Source organism: Lissotriton vulgaris, chromosome 12 (genome assembly GCF_964263255.1).
Source record: "Lissotriton vulgaris chromosome 12, aLisVul1.2, whole genome shotgun sequence".
Classification (NCBI taxonomy): Eukaryota; Metazoa; Chordata; class Amphibia; order Caudata; family Salamandridae; genus Lissotriton; species Lissotriton vulgaris.
In genome coordinates, this window is record NC_141700.1 from 264258616 (window position 1) to 264275139 (window position 16524).

Sequence of the window (16524 nt, forward strand, 5' to 3'; positions counted from 1 at the left end):
ACATAGACATGTCCCTGGTAATCGTCCGTACTCTGCTTTGCTCTAGTAACCCTAACAGAACCGATGTATTGTACAGCAGAGTGCTTCTATTAAGAACCCTGGTGTGCAGACACAGCACTCTTAAGTAACCATAGCACATCTCACTGTGCACATAAGTAAGGTCCCTGTCACATCCTGTGGGGCGCACCATTTGGCAGCCTGCGGCTAAGCGCTTTGATCCCTATCACTCCCTCCTCCCACTCCCTCCTGCTTACAAAGCCGGCAGCGCTTCATCTGATGGCCGCGGTCACTGCTTTGATGTTTTGGCTTTTTTTTTGCAGTGTTGTAAAGCGCTCACATTCTCGCTATATAAGACCATCGAAACACTAATTTATTTTTATTCAAGCACAGGGACCGAACATACATTTTCTTTTCTTTTGTTGGTTTAGGCACGGGGCGATTAAGCAATTTGTACAGAATCACAGATTCAGTGCCGCTGGGACTTGAACCTGGCTCCCCAGTCAGCTGTCTCTCAATTGTATACTCTGTGTCGCTGCTTTGATGTTTTGGCTTTTTTTGCAGTGTTGTAAAGCGCTCACATTCGCGCTATGTAAGACCATCGTAACATTAATTTATTTTTATTCAAGCACAGGGACCTTGCATACAATCCCACCCCGTACCACATAATTGCACGCCACATATTTACACAGCACTCAATGCAACATACACTCCAAATACCACTCAGTGCCACATAATTATACGCCACATAATTACACTGCACTCAATGCAACATACACTCCAAATACCACTCAGTGCCGCATAATTACGCGCCACATAATTACACTGCACTCAATGCAACATACACTCCAAATATCACTCAGTGCCACATAATTACACGCCACACAATTACACTCTACTAAATACAACATATACTCCACACAATACCACTCAGTGCCACATAATTATATGCTACATAATTACACTGCGCTCAACGCAACATACACTCCAAATAGCACTGTGCCACATAATTACACGCCACATAATTACACTGCACTCAATGCAACATACACTCCAAATACCACTCAGTGCCACATAATTACGCGCCACATAATTACACTGCACTCAATGCAACATACACTCCAAATACCACTCAGTGCCACATAATTACAAGCCACATAATTACACTGCACTCAATGCAACATACACTCCAAACAATACCGCTCAGTGCCACATAATTACACACCACACAATTACACTCTACTGAATAAAACATAACCTCCCCATACCACTCAGTGCCACATAATTATATGCAACATAATTACACTGCACTCAATGCAACATACACTCCAAATACCACTCAGTGCCAGATAATTACACACCACATAATTACACTCTACTGAATGCAACACACTCCACACAATACCACTCAGTGCCACATCATTACACGCCACAAAATTACACTCTACTGAATAAAATATACACTCTCCATGTTACAACTCAGTGCCCATAATTACACGCCACATAATTACTCTTCTCAATGCAACGTAAATACACTCCACATAATACCACTCAGTGCCATATAATTACACACCTCATACTTACACTCTACTGAATGCAACATAAATACACTTTATCTGTCTATCTATCGCCCTCCCTCTATCTATCTATCGCACCACCACAGCATCACTCAGCACCACCCCAGCATCACTCAGGGGCACCACAACATCATTATGCGCTACCACAGCACCAATCTGTGCAACCATTCGACAACTGGCTCAAATATGTTCTCTTAATGTTTCAAGCTTTATTCAAATTGTCACAATTTTTTTAATAGTTCACTTCAGTTCCTGGATTTTCGTCACAATAAAATACAATGAACATAATCTTCATAAAGGTTATTTACAAAAGCTATTCCCATTATAAATTACAATAACTTTTATTTAAGCATTAATGATTTAAAAAAATAAGCCATTTTTATTTGTAATATCAATACATCTAAGTCACGTAAATACAACACATTGCATTACAAATGCTATAGGTGTCACATTTGCGAACGTTAAAACTATTGGCATTATAAATGACTAAACTATTAATTTCGCTATTTTCAAAACCAACACAAAAATAAAAAATTTGTCATTTACAATACCAATAGCTCAAACTTTCCTAATGCGAGACCTATTGCATTGCAAATGCTGGTTTTGTTTACTCGCCGCTTCTTAGTCCTTTCTCTCCCGCTGTCCCCCCTCCATTTTGTCGTGCTTGCCCACTTTTTTCTTGACTTAGGTTTCCCTCCTATCTCACTTCCTTTCTCTTCCTCTGTCGCACTTCCTCTACTTTCCCACACTCTCCTTATATTAAGGTCTTCCCTTCTCTTCGTCTGCTTCTGAATCCTTTTTTATTCACTACGTCTTTCCACATCTCTTGCTCTCCCTCTGCACTAAGCTTGTCCTTTCATTCTCAAGTCTTTATATTTCGCTTACTCGCGTGGATCGCTGCTACGATGCTGTTGTCCATAGTAGTTGCATCGGTACACCTCGTCCCACAACCCTCACCACCCAAATGATACACAGACAAGATGTTGGGAACAAGAAGTTGCAGGTTTATTTGTGATACAAATAACAGAGCGGGTTAACTGACAGGCGACCCCCCTATACCCCGCAACCCCTTGTTGCAGGGCGCCTGAAGTTGAGCCAATGACGCGGACACAATGGCCCTAGCCAGGTGTCGATCCTGGGAGGCACCAGCCTCCCACCGGTGGACCAATCGTCCACCTGCCCCACCCTCCAGACAAGGGAGAGTCAACTCACACCTTGCCCATCCAGGCGGGGCGTGATTAGCAAACCCCCGGTTGCTCAGGCTTACAACCGCCCTAAGGACTAACGGGGTGCCGTTGAACCAAGTCCCCAAGAAGGGCCCCTCGGCTTATATATGACTCAGCGCTGTGCATTTTGCACTGGGGCTTCAGGTCCTGTTCCTGCGCCTGTCCTGCATGGGGGGGGGGGTCGCCATGTAACTCCTCCTGCAACCTAGAAAATATAAATACATCATTAATATTCCCCCCTCCCCACTTCCCCCCCCCCCCCTTTCAGCGGGTGAGCGGTAGGGAGGGGAGCTGAAATTGCGGGCCTCGCGTCCGGTGTCGTGGGGGGGGGGGGGTGAGGGAGAGGGCCTAAGGGGCTAAAGGGCCTGAGGCTGGCGAGGAGCAGCCTACACGACCGCAGTGATAGAGGGGGCAGCAGCAAAGAGGGCGCCAGGAGGGAGGAGCTCCCCTATAACCATCCCAGGAAAGGGGGTGGCCTATCCTAGCGTGACCCCGCCCCCCCTCCCTCCCATGGGCTGGCCTCGGTTCCCTGCGCCCTACTACGGGGTTTGCCCTCCTATGGGGTCCCCTGCAGGGACCTCGGGCCTTCCTCATAGTAGTTGCATCGGTACACCTCGTCCCACAACCCTCACCACCCAAATGATACACAGACAAGATGTTGGGAACAAGAAGTTGCAGGTTTATTTGTGATACAAATAACAGAGCGGGTTAACTGACAGGCGACCCCCCCTATACCCCGCAACCCCTTGTTGCAGGGCGCCTGAAGTTGAGCCAATGACGTGGACACAATGGCCCTAGCCAGGTGTCGATCCTGGGAGGCACCAGCCTCCCACCGGTGGACCTATCGTCCACCTGCCCCACCCTCCAGACAAGGGAGAGTCAACTCACACCTTGCCCATCCAGGCGGGGCGTTATTAGCAACTCCCCGGTTGCTCAGGCTTACAACCGCCCTAAGGACTAACGGGGTGCCGTTGAACTAAGTCCCCAAGAAGGGCCCCTCGGCTTATATATGACTCAGCGCTGTGCATTTTGCACTGGGGCTTCAGGTCCTGTTCCTGCGCCTGTCCTGCATGGAGGGGGTTGCCTTGTACTTTATCCACAGCCCTGGGCGTGGCAGAGGGGGCAGCAGCAAAGAGGGCGCCAGGAGGGAGGAGCTCCCCTATAACCATCCCAGGAAAGGGGGCGGCCTATCCTAGCGTGACCCCGCCCCCCTCCCTCCCATGGGCTGGCCTCGGTTCCCTGCGCACTACTACGGGGTTTGCCCTCCTATGGGGTCCCCTGGGGCCCAGTCCAGCGTTCTCCATCTGGCTCCACGGTAGTTCCCTTAATTCGACACCACGACATTTGATATTCATTGGCATGCTAAAGTCCTCGCTTTAGGAGTTGGTTGAGATGCCTGACCATTTCAGGTGGAGGGATTTGGAATAACTTGACTTTTGGGGATATTTGCTGATTCTCATATCCCTGGGATTCAACTCTGAGTTGCTCAGTCCTGCATCTCGGCTACTGAGACACCAGGCCAAAGGGCAGATGAATCCTGTCTTGACACATTGAAGCACTGGGACACATCATGGGTCCTTATGACGAAACATTTTAGCACAGCCCACAGTGAAATGCTTGTGACCTGAGACTTCACGAGGACATCTGAATCATTCCCCAGAAAACTGCATTATTCTTGGTCGGTGCTGTGTAACCTTTACGTAATTGTATTTGGTGTCATAGTTTAGCCTCAGAAAGTTCTAGAACATTCTGATTTTCTATGTGGTTCCTTACTTGAACTTCCAGTCCTGTACATAAAATACATACTATTTTTATAACTGCATCTGCCGGAGATTTGTTCGTCTCATCACTTGCAGTGTTTGAGTTGCACTCTATGGCCACCATAATTGCTCTCTTGTAACCCTTGGAGAGTCCAGAGCACAAAGGAAATATCCTCTTTGACTGTAATAGTACCTGAGGCCTGGCGACAACAGTGGTAAATAGTAGACACCAGGCATTATAAGGGCCAAGAGATGCATCTGGGAATGGGTGTCGGGAACAGTCAAATTAGTAGGGGTGCAACACCAGTGCCTTGCTGGCCCATTGCACCAACTCCCACAGTCAGTCTTGTGCAGGAGTTTCAAATTGAGTGAAAATGGTGCTAGCCCGTGCTTTGGCTGGTTCTTCTAGCAGGCTCTTCGTGCATTGGAGGGTTGGGTAGTCTGTTGAAAAGGGAGATGGTGTGGGCTCAGCAGTGATTCCAAATTACTCTTCAAACCTCTGTTTCAACTCTGGGGTCCAAATAGTGAGCGCACCCAATGATGCTCAGAGTCCAGGAGTTTTATAGGACACCATCCAGAGAAAAGCAGTTGCCTATAGATGCGTTTTTAATCTTGGGGATTGCTCATCTTGGCTCTTTGATAGTTTCAGCCAAGTGGCGTTACCCGCTTGCGTCTGTTATTGCTGTTCAGTTGGACACCACTGAGCTGCCATTCAATGATCTCCATTTTGAGTGTGGCATCTGTCCCTTTAGCTGAGATTCTGGAGTGGTGGTAGCCTCCACTCCCCTCCAGTGTTGAGTTTCGAAGCATGAAGACTGGAGAATGATTCTGGATTGGACATGTTCACAGCCAGTGCAGTGTTTAGGGCATTCCTCTTTCACTAGTAACCAAATCAGACTTGAACTGATCACCATAGGAGACAACATTTTATGATGAATGTGCATATGGTTGACGTTGTCCTAACACATTTGATAAATGGTTGCGAAATAAGGACATGTTTATAGGTACTGCTGGGATCTCATGTAAGTTCAACACGTGGCCTACAAGGGCTCCCAGTTAGCACCTGAAGTAGGTCTCCAATGGATGGGCCAATCTCCTTGCTGGACTCCTTCATAAAAGTGATGAGCAGGGTTCTTTTGAAAAGATTGGAAACCTGGGCCGAAGAAAACGGGGCTTTAACACCGGTGCCATATGGATTCCGCAAGGGTATGGGAACACTCGAACAATGCGTTAATTTAGATCTTCTCATCAAATACACCATAGCCATAGAGGGCAACTTGTTTGTGTTTTGCTGATCTGAGTAGCGCGTTCGATTTAGTAGACCATTCCCTCCTGTGGAAAGTGTTGATTGAATCTGGGACCCCGGAGGAGATAGTATTTTTTCTGGCGAGAGTTTGAGAGGTTGTCATGTAGTGTAAGATATGGGCCTACAGGAGAACAAACTCCTTTTCTTCCAGTTAAAAGAGGTATAAGGCAGGGCTGAGTACTGGCCCCCTTTTATTTTCCCTTTTTAGCAACCAAATAGCTACAGTATTAAATAACACCCCAGCAGATGCCCCAATAATTGATGGTACAGTGGTGTCTGTTCTGCTTTATGCAGATGATGCCGTTTTAATTTCCTGCACCCCTTTAGGCCTTCAGCGGCTTATTGGATGAATTTGCACATTTTATAAAAGAACGGAAACTTTTAATTAACAAGTCAAAGACTTACACCATGGTCTGTGGGAGGACAAAGAAGACATTAAGGCCTTTTTTTCTTGATGGTTCGAAAATACAAGCCGTTAAAACTTTGTTATTTAGGCATTACTTTTGATCAAAATGGTAAATGGGTAGGCGAGCAAGAAAACATTAAACTAAAAATGATAAGGAATACAAATGGGATTTTTCGTTTTGCAAGTAAACTAGGGGACCGGAGGATAAAAGGTATGCTGACCATCTATAATGCCAGATGGGTTTCCTCAGCTCTGTATGGAGCTGGAATATGGGGTCATTCCTCTACAGTCTAACTTCAAAAAAGTGAAAACTGCTTCCTAAAACGGCTTTTGAGTACCCCAGCGTCGGCCTCGACCTATTTAATCCACCAAGAAACTGGCCTTAATTATATATCGGACTTAGCAGCTCTACGCCCATTGCTATTATGGCGTTCGATTTGGGATAAGAGGGAGACTGAGGTTTACACAGAGAATAATTAGAGACTGTCTTAAATTAGATTTCTGTTCTCGCATCCCTTGGTTGAGCTATATTATTTATTGGTGTAGTACTTTGTTTGATTTTAACATTCTAAAGGAGTCAGAATACGCAATCCCCTTTACAAAGAAAGAAATTAAAGACTTGTTCTTATTATATAAAAGGGAAGAGCGATTAAAACTAATTAGGTCCCAAAAAACTTCTACATTTTATACACAACTCTGACTCAAAAATGGGTTCCAGGCATACTTAACGGAGGTGTCAAGATCCTCACACCGTTTTGTTTTGACACGCCTGAGGTTGGGGACCGCACATCATTTAGTATCCTTCCCAGAAATAGGAGAAAGGTCTTCCATGAAATGTTCTTGTGACAATACTTCCAACCAGAGTTGTCATTTTTTAATATTTTGTAAATTTTATTCCTCCTTTAGGAAATTTTATCTGAAGTCTATTTTTTTTAAATATAATGTACGTAAAACAGTGGATGAAATGGATTTATTGTGTGCTCTTGAGAATACAGATATTTGTTTCCGGGTTGCACTATTTATATTAAAATGCAGAGCAGCCAGGAAATCTATAGTTTTGTAACAACTTGAAACTGGTATTCTGGGAGAAGTATATGCTAGTTTACATCCATGTGTATATAGTTGGGGCATTAAGTCGAGGTTTTGACTCCAACTTTTATTTATTTTTTATTTATTTTATCAATTTATAGGGCGCAACAGCTACCCAAAAAGGGTTTCCCGGCGCCTAGACACAGCTAGATTGAGGGCAGAGAAAGGGAGGTGACTGTTAAGTGGTTATTGTTCATACAGCCAGGTCTTTACAAGCTTTCTGAACCTACAGTAGTTTTCTTCCTTCCAGATACAGGGGGGAAGCGTGTTCCAAAGGGAGGGTCCCAGATAGGCAAAAGATCTGCCACCTGTTCTTGCTCGTTTAAACCTTGGTATGCAGAAACAGGCTGCTGTCTGTGACCGGAGGTTTCTCTTGGGCGTATAGAGGCAGGCAAGAGATTGGAGATATTTTGGTGCTGTTCCTGCTTTTATTCTGAACATGTAATTCAGGGCCTTGAAATGGATTCTGCTCTCGATCCTGAGCCAATGAAGATTCCGACGATGGTTCGAGACTCCGGCGTTCTTCGGGATATTGCAGAGGAGTCTGACCGCAGCGTTTTGCGCTACCTGTAATCGTCCGATCACAGATTTGTTAGCGCCCAAATAGAGAATGTTGCCGTAGTCAAGCCTTGATGTAATAAGGGCATTGACTACGGTCTTTTGCGTTGACACTGGCAACATCCACAGGATCTTCCTCAGTCATTTAGCTATGGTGAGACAAAGGCTGGTTACTTTACTGGCCTGTTTGTTCATGGATAAGGCGTTGTCCAGTATAAAGCCCAGATTACGAGCGTGGGACACCGGGGTAGGAAAAGCGCCCATCTGATCCGGCCAATGTACGGGATTCCAGAGATCTTGATCTTTTCCCAAAATCAGTATTTCCGTCTTGTCGCCGTTAAGTTTTAACTGGTTTGTTGTCATCCAGTTCAAAATTTTTGATAGTCCTTCCTTAAGTAACGAAGGGGAGTGGGGACAAGATTCAGATAGGGAAAAGATGATTTGGGTGTCATCGGCGTAGTTCATAAGCGTTAGACCTAACTTTTCAACAAGATCGGCCAGAGTTTTGAGATAAATATTGAAAAATAGAGGGCTTAGGATGGACCCCTGAGGCACTCCATGTGATGCAGGTAGGGTGTCTGACACGGCTTGTGCAGATGCGATCTGAAAGGTTCTATTTGCCAGGAAAGATTTGATCCAATCCAGAGCCTTTCCTCTTACACCATTAGTATATAGCTCTTTGATAAGCGTTTCATGGGAGATGGTGTCGAACGCCGCACTTAGGTCCAATAACACGAGTGTGACCGTCTGGCCTTGGTCAAGAAGTTTTCTGATGTGTTCAGTGACACCTAGCAGGGCGGTTTCAGTCGAGAAACCAGCCCTGAAGCCAGATTGCGAAGAATGGAGTAGGGAATTTTCTTCTGCAAAAGTGGCTAAAGTAGAGTGTACGTGTCTCTCTACACATTTAGAAAAAGCTGGGAGCAGAGATATGGGTCTATAATTGGCCAGTATTTCTGGGTTAGCAGTTGGCTTTTTCAGAAGGGGTGTCACCATGGCATGCTTCCATAAGGCTGGGACAGTGGCGAGGTCGAGGGATGAGTTTAGGAGGTGAGCAATGATTTCCAAAGAATGGTCATCCAATTTTTTAATGATTTTAATAGGGATGGGGTCCCTAGGGGAACCGGATTTAACAGTTTTTAGGATTCCTTTCAATTTATCTATTGAAAGAGCAGGCCAGGATTCCAGTAGATTTTTCACCCAGAGGAGTGGGTTGAGTCAGTATTGAGTCAGAAAGAGGGGGAAGTTCTGGATCAGAATTTTTAGTCTTAATGTCTGAGATAATTTTATCGATTTTCTCAGTGAAGAAGCATGCTAACGCCTGGCACTGTTGTGTGCTTAGTGGGGGTGCAGCAGCTGTGGTATGTGCGCCCGCCAGTTCCTTGACTTTGGAAAAGAGAGTTTTTGGCATGTTAGTTGCTTCGATAATTGTTTTTGAGACAAAAGCAGCTCTTGCTTTTGTGCAGGCAGCATGATAATGATTCCTGGCTTCTTGATAGCTTCTTTTAGCATTGGGGTCGTAATTTTTGCGCCATTTGCGTTCTAGTACTTTGCATTTTGATTTTTCAATTTTAAGGTTATCATTAAACCATGGGGCCGGAGGGCGATGCCTACTCCCTTTGGTGCAAGTAGAAGGCAGACATTTGTTAGCTGCATTACTTAGCCAGTTATGTGTTTCAGTTGCTACGCAGTCCATGTTGGAGTTGAGGCTTGGAGGGTTTTGTTACAGCGAATATCAGCTTTTCACTTGCCTTTGTCATTTTGCATGAGAATATGAATATGCATATCATGCGCTGTTTTGTTATAAAGTTGAGCTCTTTATGCACATGTCACTTTAGTAAAAATTCTTGGTAAACATTTTTAGCTACGATACTGTTTTAGTACAATGTTTTAATGAAATAGTTGCCATTCATACTTTTAAAATATTTATTAATAATGTTTCCCTTAAAGTGCTATCTATTGCTTGGAAATGAATGCTTAGATAAATATGCCGCCAGTAAATAATAATAATTTTGTATTCTACAATTTTATGTAATTGCATGTATATTTTTTGTTTATTGTCGCTTTTATGGTTGTACTATGCAAACCGAATAAAGCTTTCTGAACTGAACTGGATGGGCTGAGCTTGAATTCTACCTATGAATGTGAGACAATCAAATTCTTAGATTGCCAACTCTCTTTTTCATTTTATTGGTTCTAAAAGGAGATACTGTGAGCCATCCCCAGGTTGAAGGGGGGCATGTGGCACCATCCTGGACATTGCAAAATCTTTGTAAGAACTTCATGTCCTCTGACTGATAATCTATCATAAGGGATCTCTGGATGTTGGGTAGAGATGGGGATGGACCAAAGGTGAAAATGGATTCTTGAAGGAAGATTTCTAGACAAGGTGCAAGAGTAGATTGGAAGGATCTCACTGTGCAGATTTCAAAGAGGTGCTCGCATTTGCTGTGGACAGAAAAGCCCTATGTTGGAATTTGAATGTCAAACCATTCCGTAACAAAGGTTGTTCGGTGCTCGATGTTCAGATTTGCTTTTGAGTAAATAAATGATCCTTTACATTTTAGAAACTGGGTCCTGGGCACCAACAATTTAGAATGCTTTGAAGGTGTAGAACCGTTTCAACCTGCTTTTTTTGCATTTCGGGGGCAGGGCTAGAAAACAGATTGTTTTCCTGAAGACCCGGCCCTTGATCTACCAAGGGAGTACGGCACTCCGCATAAGGAGGGGATGCGGAGCTATAGTTAAAGTATCTTATTAAATCTTATGATATCCTTTTTTCTCTTCTGCAGGAAGGCCATCTTCATTGTGAAGGAAGGACTGTACACTGTGATAATGGCGCTGTACCAGACTAATAAGTTTCTGGTACCATTGGCGGGACTGCCTGCTCCTATTCCACTCCATGATCATCTCCACGTCCAGCTTCAGTTGGACAGACAAAAGCCACAGCCGCTCTTCGTGCTGACCGTGAGGAAATGTTGGGCCACCCCAACCATGAATTATAGCCACGCAGCACAGTACACGTTCATTCGAGATGGGTAAGCATTGCACATGGGTAGATGTGAATTGTCCACTTGGTGTCATTAAGGCATGGAAAGTTTGCCAAACAAGGGACAGGATGCATGCTTTGCTCTTGGTGGGTGGATAAGGGACATTCTTCCCCTTACTTGTGACCCGTGAATCCGAGTCCACAACCATGTGTCTCTAGAAAGTACAAAAAATTGCTCTGCCATTGGGTAATGGGGGGAGGGGGTCTCACTTGGTGTTGGTGTATCAAAAGGACTAACTTTGTAGTATATGGTCAGAGTTCCCAGTTCTAACAAAATCAACAAGACTTCTTGGTGTAGACTTGTCAGGGGGCGAAATGTACTCACTTGGCAGGTGGGAAGGTTTTTGTCTCCACTTCACACAGGGTGAACAACATTTGCTATGTACTTACTGAAACAGAGCACAAATTGTGAGCACGTGTAGTCGGCAGAGTAAGGGCGCTTCTTTCTTGCCATTTGTTCTGCTTGCTTGGCAAGAGGAACATACATGCAGAATTTCGCTAAACAATAATGGAGAATGGCGGAAAGCTGCTTGCGCTGGATCTCGGATTATTTGGAGTGGGACTTTATAGGGTTGTGGCACACATTGCGTCAACTTGTAGCTGAGCGGATGGTATTTTCTGTAGTAGGTAGAGTTGGATATGCATTTATATGGAGGTTGCGGAGGAGCTGAAATAATGTTTTCACTTATTCCTTTCCTGGCTCCCAGGTGCAAGAATGATTCCACCATGACTTTCAATGATACACAAGGCACAGCTGTGCGTTTCAGCATCCAGATGTTTCGCTTCGTCAATTACCCCCGGTTCTACCTGCATTGCCAAGTGCGCTTGTGTGCTCCCAATGCGACCCACACCTGTCTTAAGGTAATGACAACCTGCACATCTACAAATCGATTGTACTGTTGGGGAGCTGGGCAGATAGTGGGGAGGAAAACCGTCTCCAGTATTTTTTTTTTTTTTTTTTTTTTTTTTACTAGTCACTGTGAGCATTTATTGATTTAGCGGGGTGAGCTCATGAGCAGTGCAGACTTGTGAAGTGTTTTGGAGATAGCTGTCCAGCCAGACAAGGAAACTGACAGCACCGTCCCTGGCCCATATGTCATGAGGATCTCAAACCAGCCCCAAATTTCTAAACAATTCACTGCTAATAAGCATGCCAATAAAGGCCCTGGGTGAGGCCTCAAATCCCATTCTCCAAAACATGGAGTTCAGCTGAGCCCGACATTGGCTGTCAAAAAGGGTGCTAATGAAGTGAAATATAATGGGTTAGCAAGCCTGCAGCATCAATATTCACTTTTAATGGGAATTTCACATCACCTTAAGTCAGACAACAAAGAGAACGCCCTTCTCAGTAGGCCTGGGCAGAGCTTGCGGAGTGACCGAAAACTGTCAAATGCCGCAGAGTTCTGCGAGCGGGTGGAGTGTAAGTGTAACTAACGCACTGCTACTGCCCATGGGCAAAGAACGTAGCGAGGCTACTGGTCAGCCCTAGTTATGGGTAATTATTGTGGGCAACTGGGCCGACAAAATAAAATATAAATAGACATACAACTCTTTGTTGTCGACAGAATAACAAAATGAGCGGCAGCTAGAAAGCCCCAGGTGTTGTGTTGTGGTAACATCTACACGCAGCCGAAATAGTTAAGCGTTTCTACAAAGACGAATTAAACCGCTGACTTCGCACTATGACGTCATTATGGGTCTGTAGGCTGTCCATGGTCTTCTGCAGCAGGTACCACGCTTCCGTTAATGACCGGAAGCTGCTGCTTCCCAGTATTCCGCATTAATAAGGTTCAGAGCGGGACTGCAGGGCCTCCAGCGTGGCTGTTTGGGGCCCATTGGGGAAGGGGGGGGGGGGGGGGGAAGAAAGCACCGACCCGAGACTCAATGTAAGTGTGATAAAGGCCGCTTTATTGGAAGCAGGTGCATCCTACACAATAACATCCTTGGCCTGCGCCGCACAATCTAAACCTCATAAATATGTAATTTCCTGCCTCACCCCCACCCCCTCCCCTAACTGATTCCCACAACCACAAACATTAACAATTAGCATAACGTCAATTTGCCTCTCCACCTGGCTAAATACTTTATTGTGCTTGACCTACCCCCGATAATCCAAACAGTTCTCCTACTCTTCCCCCATATATTAGGAAGAACCGCCCCTACATACAGAATGCACCCCACACCTGCTCCAGCGACATGCGAAAACCCCCCACCCCATCCAAAAACCCCTTGAGTGCCCCGAATACAAAACGTTGTAAACAGCCTCAAAAGCCCTGGCGCAATTCGCCACCGGGCGAGACACGTGTCGGCTGTCTACGATTCAATCTATACAAATAAAGAGCAAATTTCCACAAAGCACGCACTCTACCGATTCTATTCATACCAAAAGGGATTGAGCCTAATGACCCCAAGATGTAACGTCTAAAACACTCATCACCCCTTTCGAAACCCCTATTTGCACCAGCCTCCAACAAAACCAAGCCCAAAATCCCCATCACTCCCGAACTCCCCCGCAAAAGAAGCTCCCCCGTAAAGGGCGATGCCTGCCCGTGGGCACCCCCCCAAATCATGGCCCAGGGAGGGTGGGAGGGAAAAAATTTTATCCAACCGCCACCCCCCGCCCGGCGGCCGAGACACCTCACCTAAAATGGTGTCTCTGCCGCGTGGCCGGGAGTTACCACAGCCCCCCAACGGAAGCCCAACCAAGCCCCGCCCCCCCAGCCCAAAAGCTACTAAAACAACTAAACCCGTCCCCGTGCGGCACCATCTCTATCCCCCCCCCCCTTCCCCGGCCCCAAATTCCCCCGGGCGGGGCAGGCCTCCCTTCGGTCGGCCGCCCCCCCCAGGACCCCATTGGGGCCCATTGGGGAAGGGGGGGGGGGGGGAAGAAAGCACCGACCCGAGACTCAATGTAAGTGTGATAAAGGCCGCTTTATTGGAAGCAGGTGCATCCTACACAATAACATCCTTGGCCTGCGCCGCACAATCTAAACCTCATAAATATGTAATTTCCTGCCTCACCCCCACCCCCTCCCCTAACTGATTCCCACAACCACAAACATTAACAATTAGCATAACGTCAATTTGCCTCTCCACCTGGCTAAATACTTTATTGTGCTTGACCTACCCCCCGATAATCCAAACAGTTCTCCTACTCTTCCCCCATATATTAGGAAGAACCGCCACTCGAGGGACGTGCTAACGGACCTCGACCCCCCCCTAGGACTCCCCCCTCCCATAACCCGGGACGTGCCACCTGCCCCCCATTCGGCAGGACCACCCCCTAACTATATGGCAGCCGCGTACCCCCGTCAAACCCCGTACTGTCCGGTCCGCGCGTCCAAACCGCCGGCAGGTCCTCCCCCTTAAACACAGGGCCATGCCCTCCCTCCCAAGGTATAGGGCCATGCCCTCCATCACCACGTATAGGGCCATGCCCTCCGCCACTACGTATTCCGTCACCAATGTATAGGGCCATGCCCTCCATCACCAATGTATAGGGCCATGCCCTCCGTCACCAAGGTATAGGGCCATGCCCTCCGTCCCCAAGGTATAGGGCCATGCCCCTGCCACCACCGTATAGGGCCATGCCCTCCGTCACCCACATATGGGCCATGCCCTCCGTCACCGATGTATAGGGCCATGCCCTCCGTCACCAATGCATAGGGCCATGCCCTCCGTCTCAAATGCATCGGGCCATGCCTTCAGTCAGTCATCCATCCATAGGGCCATGCCCTCCGTCACCAACTGTATAGGGCCATGCCCTCAGTCAACGTCACCCCCCCCCCCCCCGGGGCGTGCTTCCTGACCGCGGAATCGAGCTCCCTACGAGGTATGCCGCACTGAACCGGGGCCGTGCCCCCCTCTCTGGCGCCCAGGGCCCCCCCCCCTGTCAACAGAAGGCCTGAGAAGCCGCCCAGCGCCTGCCGGCAGTCCGCTGAAGCCGGCCGTCCCACCAGAGAGAAGCCCTCCGTATGCGTGTCCCACACCGGAGCCCGTCCGCCAGGAAGAAACCCCCTGCGCAGTGCCCCCAACTCCCCCCCCCCCCCCCCCCCCGGCACCTCCCATACCCCGCAGCCCCCGACCTGGCAGCGTCACCGTTCCGCGTCAGACCCCCCCTGCGCGCTGCGACCCCCCTGTCCTCCGGCGGGCGTGCTCCCTGGCCACGGAGTCGAGCTCCATACGGAGAATGACCACACCGACATGGGACCGTGCCTCCTCTCTGGCGCCCCGGAAGAAGTCCTCCACACAGTGCGTCACCCCCCAGAGCCTGTCCGCCAGGAAAAAGCCCACTGCAAAGAACGTACTTCTCACCTACACACGACTCGAAAAGCCCGCGGCCTAACCGCGCCGCTGTCCCCGTTCACGCCGATAACCCCCCGGTCAGTTATTATACCTTACAGTGGTTGTGCTCCGTAACCGTCATGTAGCTGATGCTAGGGATGATCAAGGTGCACAGAGTGTCAGAACCAGTCATCCCGAAATCCCCTTGAAATGTGGGAAGCTTTACCTTAATCCCTGATTTTCATATACTATGTAATCCACCGATGAGGTGGTGTGACACTGTAGATTGCTACCCTCCCATTGTGCCCCCTCCCTATCTCTCTCCCAGACAACTACCCAGTTTGTCCAAAATTTCCTATATGTGTGCGCACGCCAACTCTTCCACGCCAAATGTTTTCCAGCTGAATTACCACCCGGGACTAACTTCCAGGGAGCACCCATCCCTTGCCCACGGATACTAACTTATGACACCAACCAAAAACCAAAACCTAATCCCATGGTCGGACGTACTCCTGTGTGAACTTGGCTCTACATAGCACTGAAATTACAGGCTGCATCCCAAGTTCCACTGTTCGCTCATAAATGACTACAGACTCCTTTCCATTCCAGTAAGAATGAACTCTGCTAATCAATGGATGCCCTGTGCTGGGTGTCCTGTATCATGATGGTAAACTCGTATTTCTATACCCCACTACCACAATATGTGAATGTACTCCCCACAGGCAAGACACGTTTAAATGTTGTACCAGTACAATTGCTCATGTTCACGTTTGTCACCTAGGTGTCTTATCAGAATTAAACATAGTGTAGCAATCTTTGTTCCAGTACCTGTAGTGTTTGCAAGAAGCCCCATACTGAAGAATTGTGCGAGACTTCCTAAAAGCATTTCTTTGAAACTGCTCAACAGCACTGACTTATAATTGGTGTGTTTTGTGAGAACCATGTACCACTGTATGTAATGCATGAAAACCTTTGTTCCGAACCCTCTAAAAGTGTGCTCTTTTGAGATGCGGTGAGAGGCCTTCCCTTACTGGCACCTGGAGGTGAATTCATGTCAGGTTACTCTCCCATACTAGCCTCTGTACTTGTTGGCCTGAACCTTACATAGTTCTTTGAGCGATCCTATGCTTTTGAGCATTGCACTCGGATTTATTGTTCACCTGATTTTGACCATACTTCCGATTTCCGTCCGCTGAAAAGTTTAAAAGTAAACCTTTTAATGTTTAAGACTGCGCTGTCTGTCCGTTTTATAGGGCCAAATAAGTTCACTGCATC

The 16524-nt window shown here is 47.2% G+C and overlaps 2 protein-coding genes across 2 annotated transcripts in view; one reads left to right on the forward strand and one right to left on the reverse strand.

The window, feature by feature from the left end:
- The window catches only part of LOC147673921 (uromodulin-like), a 159163-nt gene that overhangs the window by 132890 nt on the left and 9749 nt on the right, over nucleotides 1–16524 (forward strand). The window contains exons 6-7 of the mRNA XM_086945014.1: nucleotides 10709–10954; nucleotides 11673–11826. Coding sequence (XP_086801140.1) covers nucleotides 10709–10954; nucleotides 11673–11826 — 400 coding nt within the window. The remainder of the gene's footprint in view (nucleotides 1–10708; nucleotides 10955–11672; nucleotides 11827–16524) is intronic.
- ADGRG1 (adhesion G protein-coupled receptor G1) overlaps nucleotides 1–16524 on the reverse strand; it is a 526961-nt gene that overhangs the window by 15345 nt on the left and 495092 nt on the right. The window lies entirely within an intron of this gene.